The sequence below is a fragment of the Ursus maritimus genome, unplaced genomic scaffold (assembly GCF_017311325.1).
Source record: "Ursus maritimus isolate PB19 unplaced genomic scaffold, ASM1731132v1 scaffold_5, whole genome shotgun sequence".
Lineage (NCBI taxonomy): Eukaryota > Metazoa > Chordata > Mammalia > Carnivora > Ursidae > Ursus > Ursus maritimus.
The window spans coordinates 53,077,140-53,104,682 of NW_024426663.1; the positions used below are offsets into that span (position 1 = coordinate 53,077,140).

At 45.0% G+C, this 27,543-nt stretch overlaps 1 protein-coding gene across 1 annotated transcript in view; it reads right to left on the reverse strand.

Moving 5' to 3' along the window:
* The window catches only part of PCDHAC2 (protocadherin alpha subfamily C, 2), a 46,981-nt gene extending 20,462 nt beyond the window's left edge, over positions 1-26,519 (reverse strand). Inside the window, exons 1-3 of the mRNA XM_040622336.1 lie at positions 23,952-26,519; positions 14,595-14,653; positions 11,509-11,597 (exon numbers count right to left, since the gene is read on the reverse strand). Coding sequence (XP_040478270.1) covers positions 11,509-11,597; positions 14,595-14,653; positions 23,952-26,519 — 2,716 coding nt within the window. The remainder of the gene's footprint in view (positions 1-11,508; positions 11,598-14,594; positions 14,654-23,951) is intronic.
* Between the last annotated feature and the right edge of the window lie 1,024 nt (positions 26,520-27,543).

A 27,543-nucleotide genomic window follows, 5' to 3' on the forward strand; every position in this document is an offset into this window, starting at 1 on the left:
GGTTCTAACCGAATTCTGTATTAGAGTCAAGCCAAGGAAACCACTGTTGGATAGGGTACTCTAATACTTCACGTGTGTGTGTGTGTGTGTGTGAGAGAGAGAGAGAGAGAGAAAGAAAAGAAAAGAAAAAAAAGAAAAGAAAGGAAAGGAAAAGAAAGAAAGAAAGAAAGAAAGAAAGAAAGAAAGAAAGAAAGAAAGAAAGAAAGAAAGAAAGAAAGAAAGAAAGAAAGAAAGAAAGAAAGAAAGAAAGAAAGAAAGAAAGAAAGAAAGAAAGAAAGAAAGAAAGAAAGAAAGAAAGAAAGAAAGAAAGAAAGAAAGAAAGAAAGAAAGAAAGAAAAGAGGAAAGAAAAGAAAGGAAAGAAATTAATTTAAAAGAGACTGTTGTGGAGAAGGGTGGAGTTCTAGGAACCTGCCTGTGAGGTGGGTTTTGTGAGGATCTTCCTAGTGCTCATCAAATTACAGCCATTTAAAGGGTTAGTATCCTAAATGCAGAGTTGCAACCCTGAGTGAGAGAGGACAAAGAAGCTAATTTATATCTCTAAATCCCTATATTTAGAGAGAGCTCATTCTTACTAAAGAAATTTCCCCAAAGCAAATAATTAGAATCAATTTATACTTGGTCCAACAGAGGGAAACTGACATGGCGCTGATGACGGACTAAACACAACCGCACTCACTGCAGACTGCAGGGATGACAGTTGGATTAACATCTTGGTGACGCAGTCCCCTGTAGGGGGGATACTGGCCTCCAAGGAGGTTCTGTCATGGGTTTCATGTCTAAACCCTCTCAGAGGCATGGGGAGTGACCTGGTCTCCAGTCAGAGCTGCTGAGGGTGCTGAGAGGCTCTAGGCTTTGGAGGTACCCAGCCTGTTTGGATCTTGAGGTAGCTAGTATGAGAATAGGTCTGTTATCCAAAATGCTCCTAAAAGGGGCGCCTGGGTGGCTCAGTCATTAAGCATCTGCCTTTGGCTCAGGTCATGATCCCAGGGTCCTGGGATTAAGACCAGCATCGGGCTCCCTGCTCAGCGGGAAGCCTGCTTCTCCCTCTCCCAGTCCCCCTGCTTGTGTTCCCTCTCTCGCTGTCTCTCTCTCTCTGTCAAATAAATAAATAAATAAATAAATCTTAAAAAAAAAAAAAAAAAGTTCCTAAAAAACACACAAACAAATCCTGTGTCCACAGGCTTGGCCTGCAACCACCCTAACCCCTGCCCCTGACAGAGGACATCACACTCAGGAAAAGCAAGTGAATACTGGCCAAAGTATCTCCTCCCCCAAACTGCCCACAATCCCCAACACACACACATGCTAACCAATCACAATCAGACTCTGCAATTTTTCTTCAGGGAAGTCCTGAATATACGTTTTAATCTGCTTTCACCCAGACACAGATGCTAGATGCATACACAGGGCAGGCAACAGGCACTGTCCTTGTGTCCTGGCATCACCCTGGGGACAGTGACTTCTCCATTAGCTATCACGCCCTTTAATTGACTCCTTCTAGATCAGGCTGTGGGTGATCCAAAGAGTTCTGTCCTCTCCTGACTGCTCTCGAACTCTTGGGAAAATACTTTTAGGCCTGGGACAGAACAATGTCTCTTACTCTTTAACGTAACAAAGTACTATCTTCCTCCTGTCTCCCCATTTTCACCTCTGCCCATAGAAAAGAGACCCCAGCAACCAATACTTCCATCTTTGGGGAATGGGCTAGGAAGGGGGCTTTCACCTTTAGCTCCATTTCCATACTTACTCTTCCCAGGAAGGAAAAGTTATCTGTCCAATTGGAGAGATTACCATAAGTCATATTTGAAATGGATCGTGCTTCTGGGTGGGGAAAGTTGGCACTAACAGTCACTGTTTTTTCATGATATACCTCTCCTCTGACTCTTTTTCACTCTCTGCTCTAGCTCCGTTTGATAATCAACCTAGGATGATTCCCCCTTCTCACCAAGGGAGTGGTCTGCCATTATTGATTTTTCCTCCCTTGTATTTGGGAGGGAGAGGCCCTGACATATTCTCCAGACCGTCTTTACCAATAATAAATCTGATTCTGAACTTTGATTCCTCAGTTGGGTCTTTGCATCTATTCTTAATTAGTTAAGACTTAGAGGGAAAGGGAGGTGATTAATTAATCTCCACCAAAGTTCCAACAATTAATAATAGCCTTCAAAGCTGTGTAAAGTCTAGTCCACACTGGAGTCTCTTCATGGTCCTAATATGCACTTTATTTTACCTTCACCTCTACTGAAGTTTACAACACACAGATGCTCACAGCCACATCTGCCTAAACATGAAAGACCCTGTGGTAGGCAGATAATAGTTCCCCAAAGATGCTGGTATCCGAATTCCTGAAACCTGTGAATGTTATGTTACATGACAAAAGGGACTTTGCAGATGTGATTAAACTGAGGATGCTGAGACAGAGATTATCCTGGATTATGCAAGCAGGCCCAATGTAATCACCAGAGTCCTCAATAAGAGAAAGAGGGAGGCAGGAAAGTCAGAATCAGAGAGAGATTTGCAGATGCTATCCTGTTGGCTTGGAAGATGAAGGATCCAGAAGCCCAGAAATGCAGGCAGCCTCTAAAAGCTGGAGATGGCAAGGAAAGAGACCCTCCCCTAGATCCTCCAGAAGGAATGGAGCCCTGCTGACGTCTTGATTTTAGTGCAGGGAAACCCATTTTGGACTTCTGATTTCCAGAACTACGAGATAATAAAGTTGTATTGGTTTTAGCCACCTCGTTTGTGGTAATTTGGCACAGCAGTCCTGGGAAACTAATACAGATTTTGGTACCTGGAGGTGGGGTCCTGCTATTAGAAATAACTAAAAATGTTGATGTGGCTTTGGCATTGGGCAATGGTCAGAGATTGGAAGAATTCTGAGAAGCATGAGATAAAGTGCCTAACTTACTTTGAGCAGACTCTTAGTAGAAAAGTAGCTACTAAGACTCGGCTAGAGAGGACTCAGAAAGATGTGAGCAATGTTAGAGAAAACATATCAACATCTTAGGGAATACCTACATCGTCTGTTAGTAGAAATATGGACATTAAAGAGGCTGTCAGTGACCGCTCTAATGCAAATGAGAAACAGGTTATTGGAAACTGAAGGGGAGTGGATACTTGTTATATAGTAACAGGAATCCACCTTGATTTTAGCCCAGTAAAACTCCTGACCTCCAGAACTGTACAATAGTAAATTCACATTGCTTTAAGCCATGAATTTTGTGGTAACTTGTTATAATAATAATAATTAATAATAATAATAATAATAATAATAATGAAAAACCAATACAGACCCCATAGTCAGCCTGGAACTCAGACAATGAGTAGTCCTCTCCAAGTTACCCAGCTATTCCCTTCATCTGGCATGTGGGACAAAGTATCAGTAGGGTGTGAGTTAAGTGCACAGGGTTCACCAGCAGGCAGACATGGTTCAAATATTGCCTTTGCCACTGTATTCATTAATGAGTCAACCAATATTAAGCACCACTGTATGGACACCTTGCTTGACATTGGGAATATAACAGTGAGCGAAAAACACTAAATGTGTAAATGTGCGGAAGTCACTTAATTTCTACGAGTCTCAATTTCCCCTTCTAAAACATGGGAATAACAATGTGTTTCTCTCCTGTTTAAGTATACAGTGCATACAAAGTGCTTGTCACAGTTTCAATAAATAATCGTTCATTAAATCTTCCTTTCTCTTGTTCTAAAAGACTATTTTACAGCAACAGGGGGTAACCGCACAGGATTTAAAGATTCTGATACTTCAACAACAAAGAGCCTCTCATCCACATACATTCTTCCTTGCTAAAAGGTATCTGTATCCCATGGCTCGTCATCAAACACAGAGCCAATCTCACAGGCTCAAAGGCGTCCACCCCAGGGCTTTCTCCATACCTGGTGGTACTTTTTTCTCCCCAAAACTCTCTGACAGGCGGCTTGGTGCGCATCATGTAATGTAAATCACTTACTCAGGCTGAGGCTTTTAGCCCTGCTACCGACTTTTCGGTGACCCTCGATGATTATGGGAACAGAGGTGTGATGCATGTGTTTTGGGTAAGACAGTATCTATAGTGCAGAGTCAAGAAGCATATAAGACAAGACTTGGGAAATGTCACCTCACTACTCAGCCTGGCGCATGATGCTGCCTAGAGCAACGGCTCTGGACACAGGACTGGTCCAACGTGGGAAGCAAGCACAGACCGGCAGACTTTCTCGGACCATCAACAACAACCTTGTTTGTTCAGACTTTCTTCATTTTTTGAAGTTTGTTTGGTTGCTTATTACATTCACTGGCAGCTGTAATCTAGAGGCCCAGGTACACTGTTAGCGATTCAACAGTCGAGAGCCACAACTCTAGCAGCAATAAGCTTCTCATCATCCCTGTTTTCTTGTGGATACAAATTTGGTCCCTAAAAGTTACCTTTTTATACCCTAATCTTCTAGAGTTACACCTGTGAGTCTGACTTCTATAAAGCTCTCATTTTCCTTTATCCTTACTGATACAAACATACTTTTTAAAATTTTAATTCCAATATAGTTAACATACAGTGTTATATTAGTTTCAAGTGTACTCCTTTTTCTCTTTATTTCTTTTGGCACTGCCATCCTCAGGACTGCCTTCTCCCATCCTTCACCCAGCCCAGCCCCCTGGAGACAGACCATTCCAGACAGGGCTACTGCTGAGGAAACTGTTGGTCTCCTTGAGGTAAGAGTGGAATGGCATTGATCTCTGCTCCTTCTCCTTTTTCTTTTTTAAAATATTTTCTTTATTTGAGAGAGAGTGAGCGAGAGAGACAGCATGAGCAGGGGCAGAGGGAGGGGGAGAAGCAGAAACCCTGCTGAGCGGGAGCCCAACGTGGGGAGCCCAACAAGGTCCCCCAGGACCTTGCGATCGTGACCTGACCCCAAGGCAGATGCTTAACTGACTGAGCCACCCAGGCGCCCTCCCCCTCTCCTTTTTCCACTGTGGGTGACAAGCTCTAAGTGCAGAGGCAGAAGAGGCTCCTCTCCAGTCCACATGCTCAAGTCCAGGTCTCCTGACAATGAACTCTCTTATGGCCATTCCCTAGGGGCCCCCAGACTCTAGCCAGTGCTTGACCTGAATATGTTTCTCCAAATTAGACAACGACCTTTTCAACTCAAAGTTGACTGCCTCTGTGAAAATGAACATTTCAAGCTCTTCTGGAATCTGGGCTGAGTTTCTCTGAAAATATTTGTCATTGAAGACCCTTGCTATTGCTGGGGACAGGCTTTCATTTCCACTTTACTAGAATTAGTGAGGCTGCAGGCAACACTTGCTAGAGTTGCAAAGCTTAAAGTCATTACTTCTCCTCTGCCCTCAACCCAGGTTATAAGTAGGTCCTTTTTGTCTAAGCACCTCTCAGGGAGAAGCTCTAAGCCCATCAGTTCCAAACAATCCAAGCCATCTTTCCTCCAGAATGAAGTATAGACTCTCACTTCTGCTTTGCCACAGGGTTCTCAGGCTACACAGGTAGCCTGTCATCTTTGAGCCAAGTCAGGTGGCAGACTTGGTGACCCCTGCCCTTCCTTGGTCCTTTGAGACACTAGAATCTTCCCAATAGAAACCTGAATTCCCCTTTTGATAAGGGGTCTAAAAATTTAGCTACGAACTATGGTATGCAGACAAAACTAGAAGAGAAGGTAATTTGGAAAATCTATTGTCCCATGCAACACTCTTAAACAAAAGAAGAATAAAAGTGTATTATTTTCCTAAGACATTATTCAAAAGTTGTTTCTCATGATGACGTTTTCAGGGGCCAGACCGTATACTCCAGTGACACATTAAATGGATCAATGATAACCTAAGGAACTATAATGAGTATCCATTTCCTGACCCTGCATTAGCAGCTTCTCTGCATCTGTGGGATTTGAAGGAAACTGGAGCCTAAGGGAACAGTTCTTGCTACTCTTCTCTCCTCACTATACCCTCTAAAATGTATGCCCAGGAGCATACACCGGAGTGCAGATGGGACTGGATTTTCAGGAAGCATATGAACTCTGTTTTGGGCCACTTTCAAGGAAGAAATTTATTTATTTAGTATCACGGTCCCAACCCTGATTGTATTCTGCCCAGAGCTAACCAATCCCGGAAAAAATGGTGTAGAAAAAAATGAGAGAGGTGGAGGAAACACAGGGTGGAGGGAAAGAACTATCTCAGAATCAATTTATTAAACAGAAATGTTTAAGGGCGCCTGGGTGGCTCAGTCAGTTCAGTGTCTGCCTTTGGCTCGGGTCATGATTTCAGGGTCCTGGGACTGAGCCCCACGTTGGGCTCTCTGCTCAGCAGGGAGTCTCTTTCTCCCTCTCCGTGATCGTGCGCGCGCTCTCTCTCTCTCTCTCGCTCTCTCTCTCAAATAAATAAATACAATCTTAAAAAAATAAATGTTTAATTTGGGGAAAACCAGGAAGTTTCATTCTAGTTTTTTATTTACATGACCATGAAAAATAGAAGGTGTAGGGTGTTCTTCTAAAGGAGGAGGCAAAGGCAAATGAATGATGCCCCACAGACTTAAGTTTCATGGCTTCTCCTAGGTAGAGGATTCTAATTCCCCTTTCCCACACTGTCTTGCTCCCTCCCTCCAGGCCAGGTCAGAACACAAAACACAAGCCACACAGAGAACTCCAGCAGACATGATGAGCCCCAAACCCCCAGAAAGTAAAAGTGCACCTTACAAGGGCTCACATTCCTCAGCTAGAGACCCCTCAGCCAGGCTGGCACTCTGGCCCTGAGATGCAGGGGTGGGTGGAGGATGCCAGTGAGGGAGCTGCCTCACACACACAGATCGCTGATCTCATTTTTTCCCCTAATATGGATCTGTACACACCTCCCAGGACTGTGATTGCCATGACAACAGGAGAAGTTGAGGGTGAGCAGGTTAGTGGAACAGCAGGCTTTCTAAATTCTCAAACAAGGCCTGAGGCTGCACTCACTCATGAAGCGGAAAAATTCGTGTTGGCAGTGCTCCTAAATGGATTCCGAAAAAACTCAAGGATCATGGCTTCTTTCTGGAGAAGAATCAGAGACGGAGTCTACGTGAAGCCCCTTCATGGAAAGTTGATTTTGTCAGAGAGGTAGGAATGCCTAAAACAAATAAAAGCACGAATTCCCCCAAACACAATGAAACTAGGGCACATAAACTGCGTCCATCTTCCATGGAATAGAGAGACAGGCAAACCAGGGCAAAAACAATTCCCCAGGGACATTAAAAAAAAAAAAGGCGCATTAAGAAAATCTCTAGAATAGAGCCTTGCCTTCCCACAGAGACTACACAGAACAACTCAGACCTAAATTCTCAATGTGAAAGATAGACTCAAACCTTGAAAAATCACAAAAATAACTACCATCTACCAAACGTTGTTCTCTAGGTTCTGTAACGTGCATGTATTATCTCATTTGATTCTTGTAACAACTGTATTAGGTGGACACTACTATTATCTCCATCTTACAGAGAAACTAGGATTCAGAAAAGTTAAATAAGGGACTTAGAACCGAGAAGTGGCAGAGCTAGAATTCAAAGGAGGGTTACTCTGACCTGGAGCCTGAACTCTTAGCGGTCATCTCTGTGATACAGGGGAAGGGCTCCTGCTTCCTGCAAGAATCATGAATAGATGCCTTCCTTGCACGATTTCTGAGCCTCCAGAGATATCACACAGCCTCAGGAATATTTACTCTTGATTCTACACCATTTCTGAAACTTTGGGGTACATCGGGATAACGTGGAGGGCTTGTTTAAACAGAGATTTCTGGGCCCCACCCTGAGAATTTCGGATTGAGTAGGAATTGGGGTGGCTGCTCCGAGTACTGTACTTTGAGAACCACTGTCTGGTCACTCTAAGGTTCCCTCAGCCTCCCTGTCTTCGTCATCTCGCCTGCCTAATTAATCCTTCCCGGATCCCCGGGTCTTCCTTGACAAGCTATAGTGTTATCTTTGGTAGTGCTGTGTGTTTTGGAATTCCCTGAGCTCTTTTGAAAATAGTATCTCCCACTCCAGAAATAATCTGTTGCCTCAGGTAATGAAAAGTAGAAACGGGGGCTCAAAAGAACCAGTGGGGGATAGCAAAGCAGCCTGGTGTGCTGAAGCCAGACAGGCTCTCTCAAAGGCAGGGGCAGTCTTTCTGTAACCTCCCGGGATTCCCTCTAGGAGCTGATCACAAGAGAGCACTCATTAAAACCTCTTCAGAACATTCGCATTGAGAAAGTGAGGGTGGTAAACGTGAATGGCCCTTTAATGCCCCTCCCCCCCCCAACACATCCCTCCGTCTGCAGAAGCAGCTGTAACTGGATGCCCTGCTCTCCCTCTTCAGCCCATCTGCTTTCTCTGCTCAGCCTCACGGGAAGCTGCTAAGGAAGACGCCCTCCGCCCAGGTCTGCTCACACAGAGGTGAGGCTGGAGAAGGGGGCCAGTAAGCAGGATTAACCGATTTGATGCCTAACTTGTTTATCCTTCAGAAAACATCACCTGGTGATGTCCCCATTGATCCTTTCAGGGCATGACATTCTTATCCTAGGTTTTTGTGGACTGTGAAGATAAATGAACAGTTGAGTGACAAAGCAAAAGAATTCATCAATGGAGGAAAAACAAGCACAAGGAAGACATGGGAATGAGGATTGGTGCCCAGCCGGCCTCTCTCTCTCCATGCCCGCCGGCTGCAGCTCTTTTAGGTGTGAGAAGGCAGTGGTTCATGAGGGGATCTCAGACACAAGTATAAGGAGACCCAGGCAACAGGAGGAACCCTTCTAGAAGCAACTGCACTTTCATTGTGAGGCACAAAGGGCAAGAGAATCAGCGAAAGGCAGGCTCTTCTTGGGACTGGAAACAACAAAGTTTTTTGAAGCATTTTCCTTTTCTTTGGGCAGAACTAATGAAGCCTCCTCATTCCACCTCCAGAAGGGCAGCTGGGGTGGGGGGTCGGGAGAATGCCTGGGCTGCACATCTGTCAGGAGGATCCAGACAACCTTAGAGGGTGTGTCTCTGGGTCCAGAAATGAGAATTACTGAATTCTGGCCACCAGGTCATCAGCCAAGGCCACATCATAGATTGCACAAAACAATTCCAGAAAAAAAAGTGAGAAAATTAGGCATTTATTAATATTGTATGTCGAGCACTATATTCAGCTCTTTCTTTCTTCTTTAGTAATCATGGCAACTCACTAAGATAGGTGATATCATTATACCCAGTTTACAGATGGGGTAATTGGGAAAACATGAATTTAAGCAACTTGCTTATGCTCACCCAGCAAGTAAGTCTGGAATTGCAATTCAATTCAGATCTGATTCCAAATCCTAATCTTATGCCATATTCCTTACTGACAGTGCAGAACATATTTTGAGTCCTAAAACCTCAAAGTGTCAAAAGGACAGAGGAGAAGGCAGAGGGGCACCCCTTTAGCTTCATGTCACCGGTGAGGAGGTGTGTTGAAAGGTACAGTTAGATCACCCATGGACGGCTTGGAAGACGGAAGCTCTGTCCAGCTCAGTCCATGAGGACTGTGACTCATGTGTCAGGAGCCAGGCATGGTCCTGGACAGAAGGGATTAGACAAGAGAGGTTGGGACAAGAGAGAAGGGGAGCAATGGAGACTCCTTCCTTATCTTCCGTCAAGAAGATGGGTTCCTAACATTCTTTCAAATCTGAAGGAAAGAGACCTGGGCCAGATGCAGATGAAATAATCAGCGGACAGTTCCTATTGCACATCCGCCTGGGAATGTACACCCACCAGCAGCATCCGTGAAAGGGAAAATGTACTCAAATTTAGTTCCTGCCTCATCGGGCTGACCTACAAAGCCTCTGCGAGAACAGGAAAAGCCCTGGAATGAAGGCAGGTGAGCAGGGCATGGGTGTAGCTGCTTTCACAGAGTAGTCTTACCATTCCAGATGCCTCCCATCCTGTGACACTTGGCAGCCCAACACACTTCCTCCTCCATCACTTCTTCACTCCATCACTGGCACTGTGGTTGCAGATTTGTCAATGAACTATTTCATGTTCGTCTCCTTGCCATCTGGCAATATTACTCTCTAATGAATTGCTTTAACTTGTGCATTTGTTGTTTCGGTTGTTTTTTTTTTTTTTTTGACAAATGTGACTTTTAGTTGAATCATGCAACATTCATAAATAGCAAATGCTGGCTGATTAGAATCAACAAAAGCCCTCCAAGTTGCCAGCAAAAATGGGCCCGTAGCTGCACACGTTATTCGGAGAGCCCAATCATTTGAAAGGCACCTGATTATTTTTGGAAAGAATGTTTCACATGCACACTTATGTCATCTGTAACGTATCTACGTATCTACGTATGTATTTGAATTTGGATGAGTTCTTGCAAGCCAGCCATGCGAGGAGTGTAAGTGCTACAGACAGCTGGATTTGGAGCAAGACACACGTGGGTTTAAATCCTACCTCTGCCACTAACAAACTACGTGAACCTGGGTATGTTTCTTGCCCTCTCTGTGTCTCCAGCTTCCCATATGTAAAGTAGACATAATAAATCCCTTGCAAGGTTGTCACGGGGGATAAATGAGATCACATATTTTATGTGCTCGGCACAATGTCCAAGTAGATTGTGGCTCGATAATCAGGAACTACTATCATCATCATGATGTTCTATTAATAGGGGATTATGATAGACACCATTTGCAGTCTCGGTAATCCTTCCTTTCTGAAAACTGCCAGAGGGATGGGCCTACAAAGCCATATTTTTATTACATGACATTGCTTTAGTGATTAGGCAAAAATAAGGAAACTAAGGAAATACAAGTTTAAGGAATTTTCCTCTGCTCTCCCAGCCTTTGGGTTCTTGATCCAATCTGGCAGATTCTATTTCCTGAAAGTATGGATTAGGAATCAGTCCCCATTTGTCCTCTAAACTAAGAAACTGTGAGATGGTCACGTGTGCATATGTTCATGTCAAGGGAGTAAAAGTCAGTCTGCAAAATGACGTAGATATGCAGAAAGAGGCAGGTCTGACTTTGCCCTGAAGTCAAAGAGAGTGGTGCCTTGCTTTTCATAACTTTCCACTTCCATGAGAAACTCCATTGCATCCGTCTACATATCGATCTCTAGATCTATCTACGTATCTCCCTTTTGCTTACCACTTGGAATGGGCTTCCATTGTCTTCAACCAAAAGATCTTTGCTAACAGTGCCATCTCTGTGCATGAGGCCACCAGATCTTCTCTGTGTGGCTCGGATAGCCTAAGCATGTGAAAGATGCCTGGTTACTTTACAAAAGAACTTTACATACACACACACACACACACACACACACACACACTTCTCTGCTTTCAATTCTTGAAGAACATTAAGTAGAAAATCAAAAGAATCATGTATATATGTAAGGAAATCATACATGTAAGGAAAAGAATAAGGACCAAAAAGAGAACCATTAACATTCCTGATTTTAAAAAACAACCAAACAACCAAACAAAAAAACAGGTCATCTGAGTGCCTTCTAGAATCCAGCAAGAAGAGAGAAACCTTGGGGCTTTACCTGGTGTCGCACTGGATACTGTTGGCCACTGCTGATCAGGCCCTCCTGGACCAGCCCGTAGAATGCCAGCCTCCTCTAGGTGCACAGAGCTGAGTAAACACACAGACCCAAAGAATGGTTAGACCATAAACGACTTTCCGGATCTCCTTCCACCCTGAGAAAGTGCGTGCAGCTCTGGAGGCAGGGCTCCGGCTAACACACTCGACTCACAATTGAACTGAAGCAATTACTGCTGAGCAGTCACCTTCCATAAATGGCAAAAGCATTGCTGACTTACTGCTGGCTCTACTATGCAGGCAATAAACATGTTTTATCTTTATGGCAATTTTGGTTGTCATTAATGCCACGTGGTGTTCAGTAAATCTAACAGGGAGCCCATCAGAGGGCTAATGCCATTTTTACATCTTAATGCTGAAGCAGATGAGGCGAGCTTGTTCTCAGAAGCCCCAGGCCTCTCTTGCTGATTCTCTTGTGTCTGGGTCCTCTATAGCAAAGACGAAAAAACATGAAAATTATTTGCTGACAAATGTAGCATTATTCCCATTTAGTTACCCAATTACTTCTTAACCTTATTTTCTGTTTTACTCTTTCTGTATCTTCCACTTATAGAAAACCCACCCTACATTTCCTGGGCCTTGAGGAAGCCTATCACCACTACTCACAGATCCCAATTCAGAAGAGATTAATTCAGCAGGAAATATTGCAGGGAATGAGACATGAACTGGGACACCCTTAGACGCAAGCAGAGATAGAACATAAATCATTCAGGGATGGAGCGAACATCATATTCATGTATGTATGTCCAACGCTCACACATAGGAGACCCTCATATATTTGGGGGATGGATGAATGAAGAAAGGAACAAATGGGACAGTAAGAGTAAATATCATCCAAGAAAATCCTCACCAGAATTAGGGGATTCTTTTCAAAAAGACCTTGTTTCATCTTGCAAATTAAGTTTCTAAAACAAAATTTATACTACTATCTGCAAGGTTATGTGAGGCAGCAGAGCAGACAATCTTGAACTATTGTGGGGGAAGCCCATCTATCAATTGAATATTCTTTCACTCTTGACTCTGAGTAACATATCTAATCAAAATTCACTCATTAAGCTCTGCCCTACTGCAATTCTTCCCTTCATCTACATCCTAGAATCTTTTCTTTTTTTCCCCCCAATATTAATATCCTTCATGTGTTCCTGGATTCTACCAGCAAATTCTATGCATTCAATCAGATTCATTCTGGAGATGTAACTACCCTGGAACCAGCTCAACTCAAAGCAGAATTTTCAAAGACACAGGTGCATGGTGTCTGAGGCTGGAACGGCCAAGAAGCCAAGCACATGTGTAGAAAGAGAAGAGTATTCTTTAAGTTTACAACTCTAATATATGTTCGGTGTACTATACTGTGAGGAATAAGTTACATTTAGCTTCAATTTTTATTTCATTCCTCATCTTACTTATATCTCATGGTATCTTAGTTGAAACCTGAATAGGAGCACACTTGGCTTTTTTTTTTTTTCCATTTGAAAATGGAATAAGGAAGTGATATGTTTTAGCATTTTATTTCAAATGTAGTTTGAGGGGCGCCTGGGTGGCACAGCGGTTAAGCGTCTGCCTTCGGCTCAGGACGTGATCCCGGCGATCCGGGATCGAGCCCCACATCAGGCTCTTCCGCTGTGAGCCTGCTTCTTCCTCTCCCACTCCCCCTGCTTGTGTTCCCTCTCTCTCGCTGGCTGTCTTTATCTCTGTTGAATAAATAAAATCTTTAAAAAAAAAAAAAAAGAAAGAAAGAAAGACACATCTCATGGCTTTGATACTTCTCAAGTAAAGCACTAGTTCAACTAGGAGAGAAAAAGCTGGTATTATAAACCACGCTTTTTCCTAACGTATGGTTTGCAACAATAGCTCAGATGTGGGCAAAAGCATAAGCTGGTCACTAACAAATAGAAAGAACCCTCCTGACGCCTACTATTCCAGCATCTGCACAAGTGTTTCTGGGCCAAAATTATGACCCAGGTTCCACTGTGACATCTCATGATGCCAGCTACTGAGCTTCAGGCCTTCACTGATTGCTTCTTGCTCAGAAACAGCTCGACTTATAATGTAATGCTTGCAAATATGTTAATTTATTTTACTTTAATGCATTTCTAAATGGACTTAAAACTAGTTTTTCATTAACTTAACACACACTTTGTAAGCTCTCTCTTTTTAGAAACCAATGTAGGTTTGGTGAAGATCTACTGAAGTGTTGCCTAGACATTTTGAGGGGCTTAAGTTTAGAGTTTATTCCTTCCTTAAAACTAAATCCTTTTGCTGGTAGTGATCATTAGTTTCCTGGTTTCCAAAGACACTCAAAAATCCAGAATCTTGTATTTGGCCCTGGGCACTAAATCAGCTCTGGGAATAATGGTAGTTAATCAATTACTGTCAAAGAGACAAAGTAGAGAAAGCGAAATTATATTTAATCTGAGTCTTAGAGTAATGCTATTACTCTAGGTTCATTTAAAATAAGATAGATTTGGTCTCCAGATATTCAATAAAGGCCTTTCACATGGCTCATCCTCCGAAGAGCCCATGCCATTGAACGGCAACGAGAGAGTAACAAGATGGAAAAGATAAGGAGATTCTAATATGAGCACGAACAAGAATAACAGCCATTATTGTGGTTAATAGGATTTAAGGGTCGATGTGTGACAGAAAATCAAGGTAGACGACACCTTTATATTCAGGTCTAAAAGCATCAGTATTCATTATAATTTCTAAGGGAGGGACAGAAAGTATAGGTGGGGAAGGGATAAAGGAAGCTGTAATTATTTCCTTACAGAACTTTTGATGAGAGAAAGTACACAGCAGCCTGTCTCCGTAATTTTACAGGGAACTCTCATTTGCCAGCCCTTGATAAGTGTTTGGCACTATTTCCAGTGTTTCAAGGAAAAGACATGGAGACAAAAGGAACTACATTCCCCTGGCAAAGTATCTAAAGCTTCTCAGTTTGACAGCAGTTTCCGGCCTCTAGACACAGAATGTGTCTGAGCCATACGAAGTTAAAGTTCTTCTGATGGAAAAAGGGAAGGAAATACATACCTGTGCATTCCTGCTCGGAGGGAGGCAGAGTAACGCCAGTCAGGGTTGGGCTGTCGCGGCTGCAAAATCACAAAGGGAAGTTTTGTTAACAAGGCAAAGCGGTCATCTCCCAGTGATTGATGAGCTGTTTCTAAAGTATTTCCATGTATCTGAAAAAAGTGTGGAAGGAGCCATTTTACGTGCGCCTCTAAGATGACAGCCGTATATATAGCCCTTCAGGAGAAAGCGAGCTCATCAGGGTCCTTCCACAGACTCCGTATCACGGAAAAACCAGAGTTAATGATGCTGTGCCTTCGCCTTGCTCAAAACAGGTCTGTGTTCCTAAAGCAGCACCGGGGGGGGGGGCAGTCTATTTTGCGACAGGGAAAGCTTTCATTGTTTCTGCCTTCAAATGCTTCACTAAAGGAACACCTCCAATTTGGTATTCTGGCTGTAACGGGGTACAAACCGCGCAGGTTCGGCTGGGCTGGCCGGACCGCAGAGGACTGCAATCTGCGCGGGCGGTGCGGGCTGCAGCAGGCTCGACCCGGGACGGACGTGCCCAGTCCCAGCGCCCGCGACTGAGAACGGCCTCTTCTGCGGCCTGAAGAGGAATCCCAGGGAGAGGAAAACAAACCACGACGGGAGTCTCACCTTGTTTCGCTACACAATCCTCTTCATAAACTCCTACCCGCTCCCTGCTTTTCTGAGCGTTTGCCTCCTCCCTCCATGACTGTTCGCTCGGCTCTGATTGCTTAACAGGGAGCGGCTGAAACCCAAGAAGAACCTGGCTCAGTCTGCACCACCTGCGTGCAGGGGAAGATCTGCTGCCCCGTGTCCGCACGCTGTCGATTCAAAGCGATTCAAAGCGGAGGGGACAAAAAAGGAAAATACAGCCCCCTAAAGACTGTTGGAGGAGTTATGGGCTGCATAGAATCTACTCAGGAATCACTGGGGACAGAATGAACCACCATCACTATCTTGTATTTATTAGCAAAAATTTTGTTATTAAAAAAACAAAACAAAACACCTGTGAGGGGCGCCTGGGTGGCTCAGTTGGTTAAGCGTCTGCGCTCAGCTCAGATCATGATCCCAGGGTCCTGGGATCGAGTTCTGCATCGGGCTCCCTGCTCGGGCGGGGAGTCTGTTTCTCCCTCTGCCCCTCCCCGTTTGTGCTCTCTATCTCTCAAAAATAAATAAATAAAATCTTCACCAAAATAAACAGAAAACAAAAACCTGTGATAGATGTTCCTCTCACCGTGTTTTCACGGGCAGAGATAAAAGTGGGTCTGTCACCGAATCCTGAAGTCTGTTTCAGCGGAAAGATGAAGAGATGGAGGTTGTATTCCATAAATTCTGGACTATAATTCTATAAATTCTGGATTATAATGATCATATCTGATAGACACAAAGCCACAGTAATACCAATAAACTACTTCAAAATGTCACTAATTCTTGTTCCTATCCTTTTTATTGTTTACTCAAAGGATGCCGAGTATTTCAGAAACACACTTTTTCACAACACCTGGGAAAGAAGTGATCAGCATCCCAAGTTCCACACAGACTTCGGGGTGGTTGGATGGTATTCAGGGAGTCAGCCAAAGTCAAGGCCCAGAAAGAGCTACAACTCCAGGATACTTTACCTCAAATGTCCCCACACACTAACTGCCCTCTCTGGTCCCTTCCACTCTGCTCGCAAGATACGAATACGCGAGCTGCTTCCTCCTTGGTGTTCAAGTTCACAACATGCTACGCATGTTCCATATAAAGTAGCATTAAACCCTCTCCAGATGAAATGAAAGGCTTCTCATTTTCTACTAGTGGTATTGCAGGGAGCAAAAGAGAAACTATTTGCAAATCATTCTGTAAAGCTGGCAGTATGACTGCAATATTTCCCATTAATCCAGTCATCACCATCTCTCCCCTTACCATCAGCAGCTCCAGTGTCAACTGTGAGAACCTTCTTTTAATAAAGACTTGGACATCTGTCAGGTAAATGTTGCCAATTTTTCTGTGATTGGGTAACATTCGTGATGCAAACTGCTGTGACTTCACCTTTGGAATGAAAGCGCCAACCTCATTTTGCTGAAAGGCACAGTTCTAGCAGGACTGACCAAGGCACTCAGTTCACTACCCAACCTCACTTCCTCAACAACAATTTGCCATGCTGCTGTTTTCTGTAATAGTCCCTCGGCAACAAGGTGCTTCTCAGATTCATTTGTCAGAATCATAGTTATGACGTGTCTTAGGGTAGTAAGATTGGGCAGGGAAAAGGAAAGGAAGGATAGAGAATGTTTTAAGTCCCCACACAATATGAGGCAATAGGATAAGCACTTTAAACCTATTGTTGCATTTATCCTAACACTTTTTTTTAGACCATAAATTCTATAAAAGGCATATCTGCTTTCTCCATAAAACGTGTGAATATCCTCAGATAGTCATAATACACAGCTATGTCCTCAGAGCTTGGCAGGGTTCAGGTATTTGATAGGTTTTAAAAATGTTTCTGGACAAATGAACTATGATGCAAGGGTAACATTAATGTACTTAAATTTATAGAAATAAGAAATCTGAGCTTTAGAAAGATTAAATCACTTGCCTGATTGGTGGGTTTGGCTGATCGTTACATTTAGGTCTCCCTAACACAAAAGTTTGTGCATTAAAAAAAAAAAAGATTTATCTATTGATTTGAAAGAGAGAGAGAACGTGAGCCAGGCAGGGGGTGGGGGGGGCGGGGGCAGAGGGAGAAGGAGAGAAACTTTTGCAGACTCTGCATTGAGCACAGAGACTGATGTAGGATTCGATCCCAGGACCCTGAGATCATGACCTGAGCTGAAACCAATAGTCAGCCGCTTAATCCAAATGAGCCACCCAGGTGCCCCACAAAAGTTTGTGTTTTAAACTACTTTACATGGAATGACATATATTGTTGACCCCTGAACAAAATAGGTTTGAACTGCATTGGTCCACTTATATGTGTATTTTTTTCAATAAATAGCATATAGTACTGTAAGTGTATTTTCTCTTCCTTATGATTTTCAGATTAACATTTTCTTTCCTCTAGCTTAGTTTAAGAATACAGTATACAATACATACAACATACAAAATATGTGTTAACCAACTGTTTATGGTCTCAGTAAGGCTTCTGGGCAACAGTAAGCTATTAGTAGTTAAGTTTTTGAGAAATCAAAATTTATACTTGGATCTTCAACTGTGCGTGGGTCTGGCACCCCTAACCCTTGTATTGTTTAAGGACCAACTGTAATTTTCTGTTTTCTCTTTATTACGTCTGAGTTTCCCAGATACTGATTTATTTTTAAATGATACAAAATTTGAAGTAACAAATAAATGTATGTGGGTTTCACCCAAACTTGATTAAAATCAGAAAAACTCAAGTTTAAAGGTTGACTGCTGATATACTGGACACATTGAAGACATATACTAGGGATTTGAATGAAGTGTAATGTAGTTTTCTAACACTTGGATGATACATTCCAGAACTAAGCTGAATTCCTATTGGTGAAAAGCCCCAGTATGTTCTGTTGTTTCAAGGTTAGTCCTTCAGGAGACTAATAGCCACAAAACCCCAGACGTGGAAAAACTGAATTAGGGAGTCCATACGGGTGATGTAGCATTAATGAGAACAAGAAGCCATTTAAGTTTCTACCAAAATTATAACAAAGATTTAATTTATCCTGTAACAACGTTATTTATTATTTATATCATAGAATATCTGAGCTACAGAAGGGTGAATCACCTCTTTCAAGACAAATTTAAAATAAAATGGGTTTAAAATACCTTATGTCCCTCAAAAAAAAAAAATCATAGGACCACTCAGGAAATGACACGCCTTGTCATGGAAATCCACGTTGATGCTATCAGCAAACGGCCCTCTGAGACATAAAACTACATGCAGCGTCTCCTTTTCTTCCTATTAGCACTCTATTAAGGATGTAACCCCTGCAGACTTTTCACAGTGATACTTTGTGATCATTGATATAAACTATGAGAGGCAGAACCCTAAAATGCCCCCCAAGATCCTCACACCTTGGTGTATTCACCTTGTATAATCTCCTCTGATTAGGTTATGTCATATGACACACTTGGCTTTAAGACAGGGAAATCATCTGGGCCGGACTGACCCAATCACATGAGCCCTTTAAATATGGGTCTAGAGATCAGAGACACAAGTTGGAGAGATGTGAAGCATGGGAGGGATGTCATGTGAGAGAACATTCTCCACTGTTAGCTCGAAAGATGGAAAGGACCATGAGGCAAGGACCTGAGCACCACGCTTAGGAGCTGACAGTGACCTCCAGCCAACAGTCGGTAAGTATGTAGTCCACGAAGAAGTAAAAAACTGCCGACAGCCGGAATGAACTTGAAAGCATATTCTTCCCCAAAGCCTCCAGAAGAGAACTCAGCCAAGGTGCCATATTGATTTCAGCCCCGTGAAAACCTAAGCAGAGAACCCACTAACATCCTGCAGGACTCCGAGATAATAAATGGGATTTGTTTTTAACTACTAGTAAGTGGTAATTTCTTACAAAGCAATAGAAAATGAATATATAAACTGTTGGTCAATAAGGCAAGAAGGAGTATAACATTTAAAATAATCACTGTTATATTACATATTAGTCTTCTAGTAAAGCAATTGAAAAGATGAGAAATATGAGAATTCTAAGTGAAATACTTTCCTCCGAAGTGACTTGCTAATCCATGAAGCAGGAAAGTAAAATAAACATAATACTGAAACATACTAATGGGTTCCAGTACAACAGAAAATGCTAGGTTTGCTTAATTCTGGACGCGCAGCCTGCTAGCACAGCAGTTACTCCCTCACTCACAGTTTCACTTCCCTGGAGTCCAGAGTTCTGACCCTGCAAAGCCAGAAAGGAACTAATGTTGCTTATGTGCCAAGGAACTAACATTTTCTTCACCTTTGCAATGTCAGATATTTCTTTGCATTTGTCAAGTTCAAATTCCTGAAAGAAAAAATTGTAATTTTTAGGTGAGCAGATTTGAAATACTGCTAAGGAGTCCTTCCACCCTTTGATTTTTGAAATCATGATTACAGATTATAATGCTCAAAATATGATTATATGGATAAACTAAATTTATATTCATACTTAATATGCACAGGAAATTTGAGCCAGGTGAATTCCTAACAAAAGTCACATTCAAAGACACCTGTAAATCTCCATTAAATTCATCTAAACCTCTAGGCTCGGTGATGGCAAGTTTTCCTCAAAGATTTGTGAACTGACATCATCCTAACCTCTCATTGAGAGCAAAAATTGGTGGCAAACCAAGGCAAGTATCCAGAACTGGCTCTGCTCCTCTGTCAAGCAGACAGCACGCCAATAGGCAATTTATAATATGCCAGGCTGTGTCCCTGCAGTGTTTGGAGGTAGACCAGATGCCCATGTGACAGCTCACTCCTGGGTCAGAGGAAAGGGTAGGCCAATGACATTCAAGCTACAATAAATAGATTTCTTCATCAGTCAGAATATGTGCAAGATAGGAGACTGAGAAGAGCTCAGCCATAATTCCATCTGGCTCAGCAGATCTGCAGAAAAAGCAAGGAAGGAGGTAATTTGAAGAAATTATTATATTACCAGACCAAAGAAAATAAACCCTTTCTCAGAAGAACAGTCCTGTAACCAATAAGGAAATGCCAAAACAAAGTAGCCCACCACCCAAAAGTGACCATGAAAGGATGCAACACTAGAACGGAAGTTCACATAGAATTTCTTTGCCTATTCTGACCATCACACACCTTTTTATGAATGCACCCCCATGTCGCTTTGCAGCAAGTGTAAATTCTGATACAGAACAGAGTCACCAGATAGAAAAGTCAGTCCTTGGGGGAAAAAAAATTAGGTGCCACTAAAAGAAGGATTAGCTCTTTCAGACCACTGCCTCTGCAATTAGGGTGAATGTATACACAGTGGCAGAGATACTGAAGATCTGGTGGCTACAAATAGTTGGAAAGAAATGACGGCAAACTTATTTCTGCTAGTCTTTTGCGATTTCCACATCTTATGCCACCTGGTCCTACGGAAGCACAGTTGGACAAATTTGCCCAGAGCACTCAGAGTGACTCATGAGGAGTCACAGGACCACAAATGCACAGAAGCTACCTTAAGGTTTGGTTTCCTTTTCTTGGAGGCTCTGAAAGGGGTGCCGACCACATTCAATATCAGGTTTTCAGAAATCTCTGAAGGGAAATTCTGCCCCATTGCCAAAAAGTTACTTCAGAAACCTCATTGCACAAATGGCTCATGAAATAAGCTCACTGGGGGGTGAAATCTATCAAAAGATTAGAGTCTGATGTTAAATGCTGTTTAATAAGCAATGAAAGAGAAATCAGAATAAGAACAGAGATGAAAGATCATCACAGGCTATGCCAAAGTGAAACAGAGAAACAAATAAAAAGATATCAGCTTGGTAGTAACATTTTTACTCATTGATCCTCCCAGTTGTGACCTACTTTTATGCAAGGAATTACTCTTTCTCCAAAAGCAGTCAATTTACACTACCAGGTGACCCCTAGTAGCCAAAATGCCAGATTATCACACAACAAAGGGAGTATAAACATTGGGATTCCTGTCTACTCATACTATTTCAAACAGCATAAGCTTTGGAATCAGACAGACAGGACTTAAAACAGACTAACAGAATGACTGTGTGTGTTACCTAACCTCTCTGAGCTTATTTCCTCATATGATAGATGCTGGTAAATGCTTCTTTCATGTACGATTTACAGGGAATGAAATCACACATATATTGCAAAGCAGAACGTTTTTATATCGCATAGTGGTCACTGAGTGCAGATTGCCTTACTCATCCCTCATAACTTCATCTGGTCTAACAGAGGCACACGGCATGAAACGTGCCCTAGGACTCTTCGCCATCTGCAGTAACTGGACAGGGAAGAGAGAAGCCTAACGTGGAAGTTTAACAGGTTGATCTAGCACAGTCATGACTTTCAGAGCCGAGTGACTTTTTGTTTCCATTTTGCCACGTTGACCTGACTCTCTCTCCCGTCCTAACTGTAATAATTTCAGGAGCTAGAGCTCTTAGGGCTCTTCACCGGATTTTTGAACGTGGCTGACAGAAATCTGCCTTTATTAAAATCATGCATGCATCCTCCTGGCAAAATCCCACAAGAGCAAGCACTTTCCTGACATAATTTTCTCCCTCAATTAAAGGTTTGTGTACCAAAGTACGTATTAACACACAGGTCAGCGTAAGACAGAAATAGCTCATGTATCAAACTGCCCCAAGCTTTGAGCCAGGGGAAGGAGGGGGAGAGTGTCAGGCAGCTGGCTCTCCTGCTCGCAGCTGGTGGCAAAGCTTGCCCGCAGGCTCTCCCTGCCTCTTCACCACCTGCAGCCCACCCCAGGCCCAAAGGGGCTTCACAAGAATTTGTTAAGCAAATGTCTACAGCATCCTTATTGAAAGCTAAGCCTTTTTACATGCTTCCAAAAGCTATGATCTAAAGAATTCTGGAAACTCCTTGACATTGTCCCCCTGTTTTTCTTAATCGGCAATCTGCCTCCTGTGGTTGCTCAGTATTGACTGAAATCAGGCTTCTCTGGTACATCCACTTACAGTGTACGTGGGAAATACTATCCATCTGGGTTTTTTTTTCTGTATTTTATGCATTACTTTCCTCAAGATTAGCATGAATTTAGAATGTGAAACTATGGACATTAAAAAAAAGACAGCAGTATGTCAGTGAAAATACATCACAAAAATACAGGAGGGACAAATATTACTACCTCCTTTTGTGGTACCTCTGAAAGTCCTAGCTACGAAGTAGTTGTTTGGGAAGATAGCAGTTCATCACTATTGACGGGACAAAATGCTGGCTTCTGAAATACAACTTTAAAGTATCACAAAGCTGACCTCTATTTTCAGGCATGCATATGGAGACACACTACACAAACACACCCACACATTCATGCCCTGGCCAATAATTGATGTTCATTCTTCATTAATAATGAGCAAGCTGGCCTTTGCCTACTTAAAACTCAAGGGGCGTCTGGGTGGCTTAGTCGGTTAAGTGTCCAACTCTTGGTTTCGGCTCAGGTCATGATCTCAGGGTTTTGAAATCGAGCCCCAAGTCAGGCTCAGCACTCAGCACAGAGTCTGCTTGGGACTCTCTCTCTCTCTGCTCCTCCCCCACCCCCAACCTTCACACTCTCTCTCTCTCAAATAAATACATCTTTAAAAAACAACACAAAACTTAAAACCCGTGTATTTACTAACACCCGTCTTTCATGTACAGCAAGCCATCCACTTTCCAAGGCTTTTCCAGGTATTGCAAACTAAATTTTAGACCCAGAAAATGAACATGAGCTTTGGAGTATGTTGGAGTATTGTTTGAAGTATTATCATTTAATTTAAGGATATAAAGGGCTGGAGAGGCTACTTCACATCTCATTAAAACCTTTGAAATTGTCAACAGGAAATCAGGAGATTACAGATTGCATTTAACCTACTGTAGGGAAATCATCTTACAATGAACTTGCCCTATGGCCCGAAAGGTGACTAATGGAAGAGTTCTTTTCTCCTTCTCTTTCTCCCCAGTCCCAGCTTGTCCTAGTAGTCACCACATCCCCACATCCTTAATCCACTTGTCCTAATACCTTCCTAGCCCAACCAGACAAATTCATTCTTGGTCCCTCTGCCTTACTACCCTTCATCTCCTCAGACAGCCCTACAGTAGAATTACCGCATCAAAGAGCCAAAGCAAACTTTGGCTTCCAGGTGAGAGCCACAGTCCAGGGCTTTATCACCTCTGACGTGAATTGCCAGAAGATCCTATCACATCAGTTCAGTGCAATTACTGGAAATAGTAACCAGATAATTTTCAAGGTATAAACAAGGACAACAACGCCGAGTTGACCACCACAACCCCTAGAGGTCTCACAGCTTTTTAAAACACAACACTCTTATAGCATTTCCAAAGAGAACTTTCCCTATAGATGATAACAGCAGAGGCCATTTCTCTCTGAATCTCAAAACACTACCCAGTATGGCATCATCTTATTCTCAAGCCTGTTCCAGCCCTCTGCAGAGCTAGGTTTTAACATCAAATATTTAAGACCAATCCTTACTTCTTAACAATGTTATGGTCAAGGCTTCATATATCTGAAAAGAAAACAAAGTAGAACAATTCTCTGATGTTCTTTTCCTAGAGTGGAAACGAAGCAGATTCTAATCAAGTCACAGGTACTATATACATTCAGTTTACCAGATTACCCCCCCCCCCATCACTGTTAGGAACTCAGTAAAGCCAATGACCCTGGGCGGAGGGGATGTGCAAAAATGCATGACCGTGGAAGAACCCCTTGACTGCTATCTCACCTCGTTTTGAGAAACAGCATCATTTTTGAGAATAATCAGGTTCCCCGCACTCTGCCCACTTTGGCCTGTGAGGTGCCTGCTGTCACTAGCTGCTGCTTGGGCTCCCCCAGGCCCCAGTCCTGTCTGTGCCCCTGTGTTATAAAACATGAAAGTGTCACTCCCTGAGCCTGCTGTCAGGCAGGCCTTGTAGCAGTAGGTCTTGGTGAGGGAGCCATTCCCTCGCACTTCAATGAAGTGAGGCTGCACTTTGAGGCCATGTGGTATCCTGGCCTCGATATTGTTATTGGCCTGTTTGTTTAGCTCAGCGGGGCACCGCTCCCTCACTCCACAGAAGCCCCCGCAGCACGCGGTTCCATACGCCGTGTAGCGGTAGCACTTGATGATGCTCAGAACAAGGATTGTCAACAGAAATATAAAAGACACTGTGCTCAATGCTATTATTAGATAAAGTGTAATCTCCGAGTATGTCCGAGGACTCTTAACATGTCTCTGGGTATCAGGGAGGATTTTGGAGACTCTATCCACCACAGCCACGGTAATGGCCACGGAGGATGATAGTGACGGCTCCCCGTTGTCCCGGACCACCACCGTCAGGTTGAAAGTAGTTCCACTCTCATCTCCCATCTTCCTGGTAGTCCTAATTTCTCCCGTGTGTAGCTCTACTTTAAAGAGGTCCAGGTCAGAAGTCTGGGCCAGATGGTAAAAGAGCCAAGCATTTTGGCCAGAGTCTGAGTCCATGGCTATGACTTTGGTGACCAGATAACCAGCAGGGGCAGTTCGAGGCACCATCTCAATGGCTGCTGACGAGTTGGTTGAGGTAGGGTACAGGATGTGAGGGGCATGGTCATTCATGTCCACCACATACACATTGGCGGTCACAGTGCTGCTCAGTGGTGGCCTCCCCTTGTCCTGGGCCTCCACAGTCACAAAGAACTCCCGAAACTTCTCATAGTCAAAGGAGTTGACGGCATAAAGGCTGCCACTGGCACTGTTAACGGAGACATAGGAGGTGACTGGTAGCCCTTGAATCTCCCTCTCCAGGAGGGAGTAGGTCACCTCCGCATTCTCCTTTTCATCTGGGTCTGTGGCTTGCACAGTGCAAAGCAACACCCCTGGCAAATTGTTCTCCTCGATGTAGATGGAGTAGGAGTCCTGTAGGAAGCTTGGTGGGTTGTCATTGATGTCAGAGATCTCGACCTGCAGTGTCCGCTGGGATGTGAGCTGTGGTACTCCCCCATCAGTGGCTGTCACCGTGATGTTGTAGGCAGCCACCCGCTCCCTGTCCAATGGACCGCTCACCACCAGTGTGTAGGAGTTCCCAAAGCCATTGAGTCGGAAAGGCAGTGAGGCCTCCAGGCCCAGGCTCACCTTCCGGTTGAGGCCTGAGTCCTGGTCATTGACACTGAGGACGGCCACAACGGTGTTGGGCGCAGCATCCTCAGGCACAGGGCTGTACAGGTCCGTGAGCACCACCTCCGGCGCATTATCATTCACATCCACGATGTCCACCAACACCTTGCAGTGACCCACCATGGGCACTGGACCCTGGTCAGTCGCCTGCACATAGATCTGGTAGGAAGAGGCCTCCTCATAATCCAGCGCTCCACTTACCCGCACTTCCCCAGTGCTGGCGTCGATGCTGAAGAGCTGCCTCTCCCGGTCCGACGTGTAGCTGCTCAAGGAGTACCTGAGCTCGCCATTGGAGCCCTCATCCGGGTCCGAGGCATTCAGCTTCACCACCAGTGTGCCTGGGGGAGCGTCCTCCCGGAGCTGGACGCGGTAAGTGGACTGGTCGAAGGTGGGAGAATTGTCGTTAGTATCCAGGACACGCACGGAGATCTGTGCCGTGCCCGAGCGGGCTGGACTGCCCCCGTCCACAGCCGTGAGGACCAGGTGGTGCAAGACTGCCTGCTCGCGGTCTAGGCCCTTCCGCAGCACCAGCTCCAGCACCTTACTGTTCTCCTGCAGGGGTTTAAGGTCCAACTCGAAGTGCTCGCTGGGGCTGAGCTCGTAGGTCTGCACGGAGTTGGCGCCCACGTCGGGGTCCTGCGCGCTCTCTATGTGAAAGCGCGCTCCAGGGGCCACCGATTCGCTTACCTGCAGCTGGTAGTCGGGCCGCGGGAAGCGCGGCGAGTTGTCGTTGATGTCCAGTACCTCCACCTCCACGGCGCTCACCGCCACGGGGCTGTGCGCCAGCACTTCCAAGCTGAGCAGGCAGCGAGGCCGCTGCTCACACAGCGCCTCCCGGTCAATGCGCTCGTTGACGAAGAGCGCTCCGCTCGTCAGGTCCAGCTCCAGGTAGCGCGGACTGGGCGCACCCAGATGGTTGATGCGCAGGCAGCCCGGCCCCAGGCGCCGCAGCTCGAGCCCCAGCGCGCTAGCCACGTTGCCCACAAGCGCGCCGGGTGCCTGCTCCTCCGGCACCGAGTATCGCAGCTGGGAGGCCGCGGGGCCCGGCAGCAGCAGCAGCAGCAGCAGGAGAGGCGGCGGCAGCAGCAGCAGCCAGGACATGGGCGGCGGGAGTCGCGGATGCGCTGTCGCCCCAGGTCTGGTGCCCGCCAGCTCCATAGCCACCGGCCGCGGCGGACGTAGGAGCCGGGCAGGGCCGGAGGCAGCAGTTTTCCCAGCCGTGCTCCACGCCCGGGCCCCGCCTCCGCCTCCGCTCGTGCCACCCTGCGCCCGCTCCCCCACGGCTCACGCGCTAGCAAACGCCGGGGGCCGCTCCCCTCGCAGGCCCTCCGGAGGGCTCCTGGCCCCGCCGCCCCCGCTGACTCCCCATATCCCAGCTCCTCCGCTCGCCTCCGAGTCGCTCAGCCTGGCTCCGCTGCCTGCCTGCCGCCGCCGCCGCTCCAGGGGGAGGGAAAAGGCAGCAGAAGGGGAGGGGGAGGAGTGCTCAGCAAGTCCGGCTCCGAATCCGCACCGAGGTGGCAGACGGCGACCGGGAGCGATCGGTCGCTCCGGCCACTCCAGCCGCGGCTCCTTCACCCTGGACCCGCGGGATCCCAGCAGACCGCGGGAACACGGCCACTCCCTTTCTCCCTGCCCCCATCTCCCTGTGCAGCCAGTCTCCACGGTCCCTCGGCTGGTTAACGGGTCTCGGAAGGAGATTATTCTAGGACAAGCAGCTGTGTCTCTAGGACTTGGGCTATCACCTTCCCAGGAAAAGATTTCCAAGCGCAATTCAGGAAAATAAACTCAGGGCTTTAGCTAAGGATGGGCACCTGGGCGGCGGCTCCACATTCAAAAGAAACAAATGCAAGGGAGGCGCTCTGGGTTCGTGGATGATGGGGATTATTCACCTGACCCCAACATTTTCCCTACAATACTCCTAAATAGTGCAGAAAGTGTTCAGCTCCTGGGGCAAAGGGAGGGGGTGGAGAGTGCGGTTCTCTTCTGCCGAGCAAGCCTAGAACTAACATCCTGGGATCCCAGTGCTCAGTTCTGCTAGTAGCCAGGCGGTGCTTGCTTTCAGCGTGTACCTTGGCAAATAACCAATATTTCAGGTTTAAAATTTTTCTTTTAAAAATTGGCTCCATGAAACTGCAGGCTAAGCTCTTATTGCCCCCTTTATATCATAGTGGGGAAATCTGGT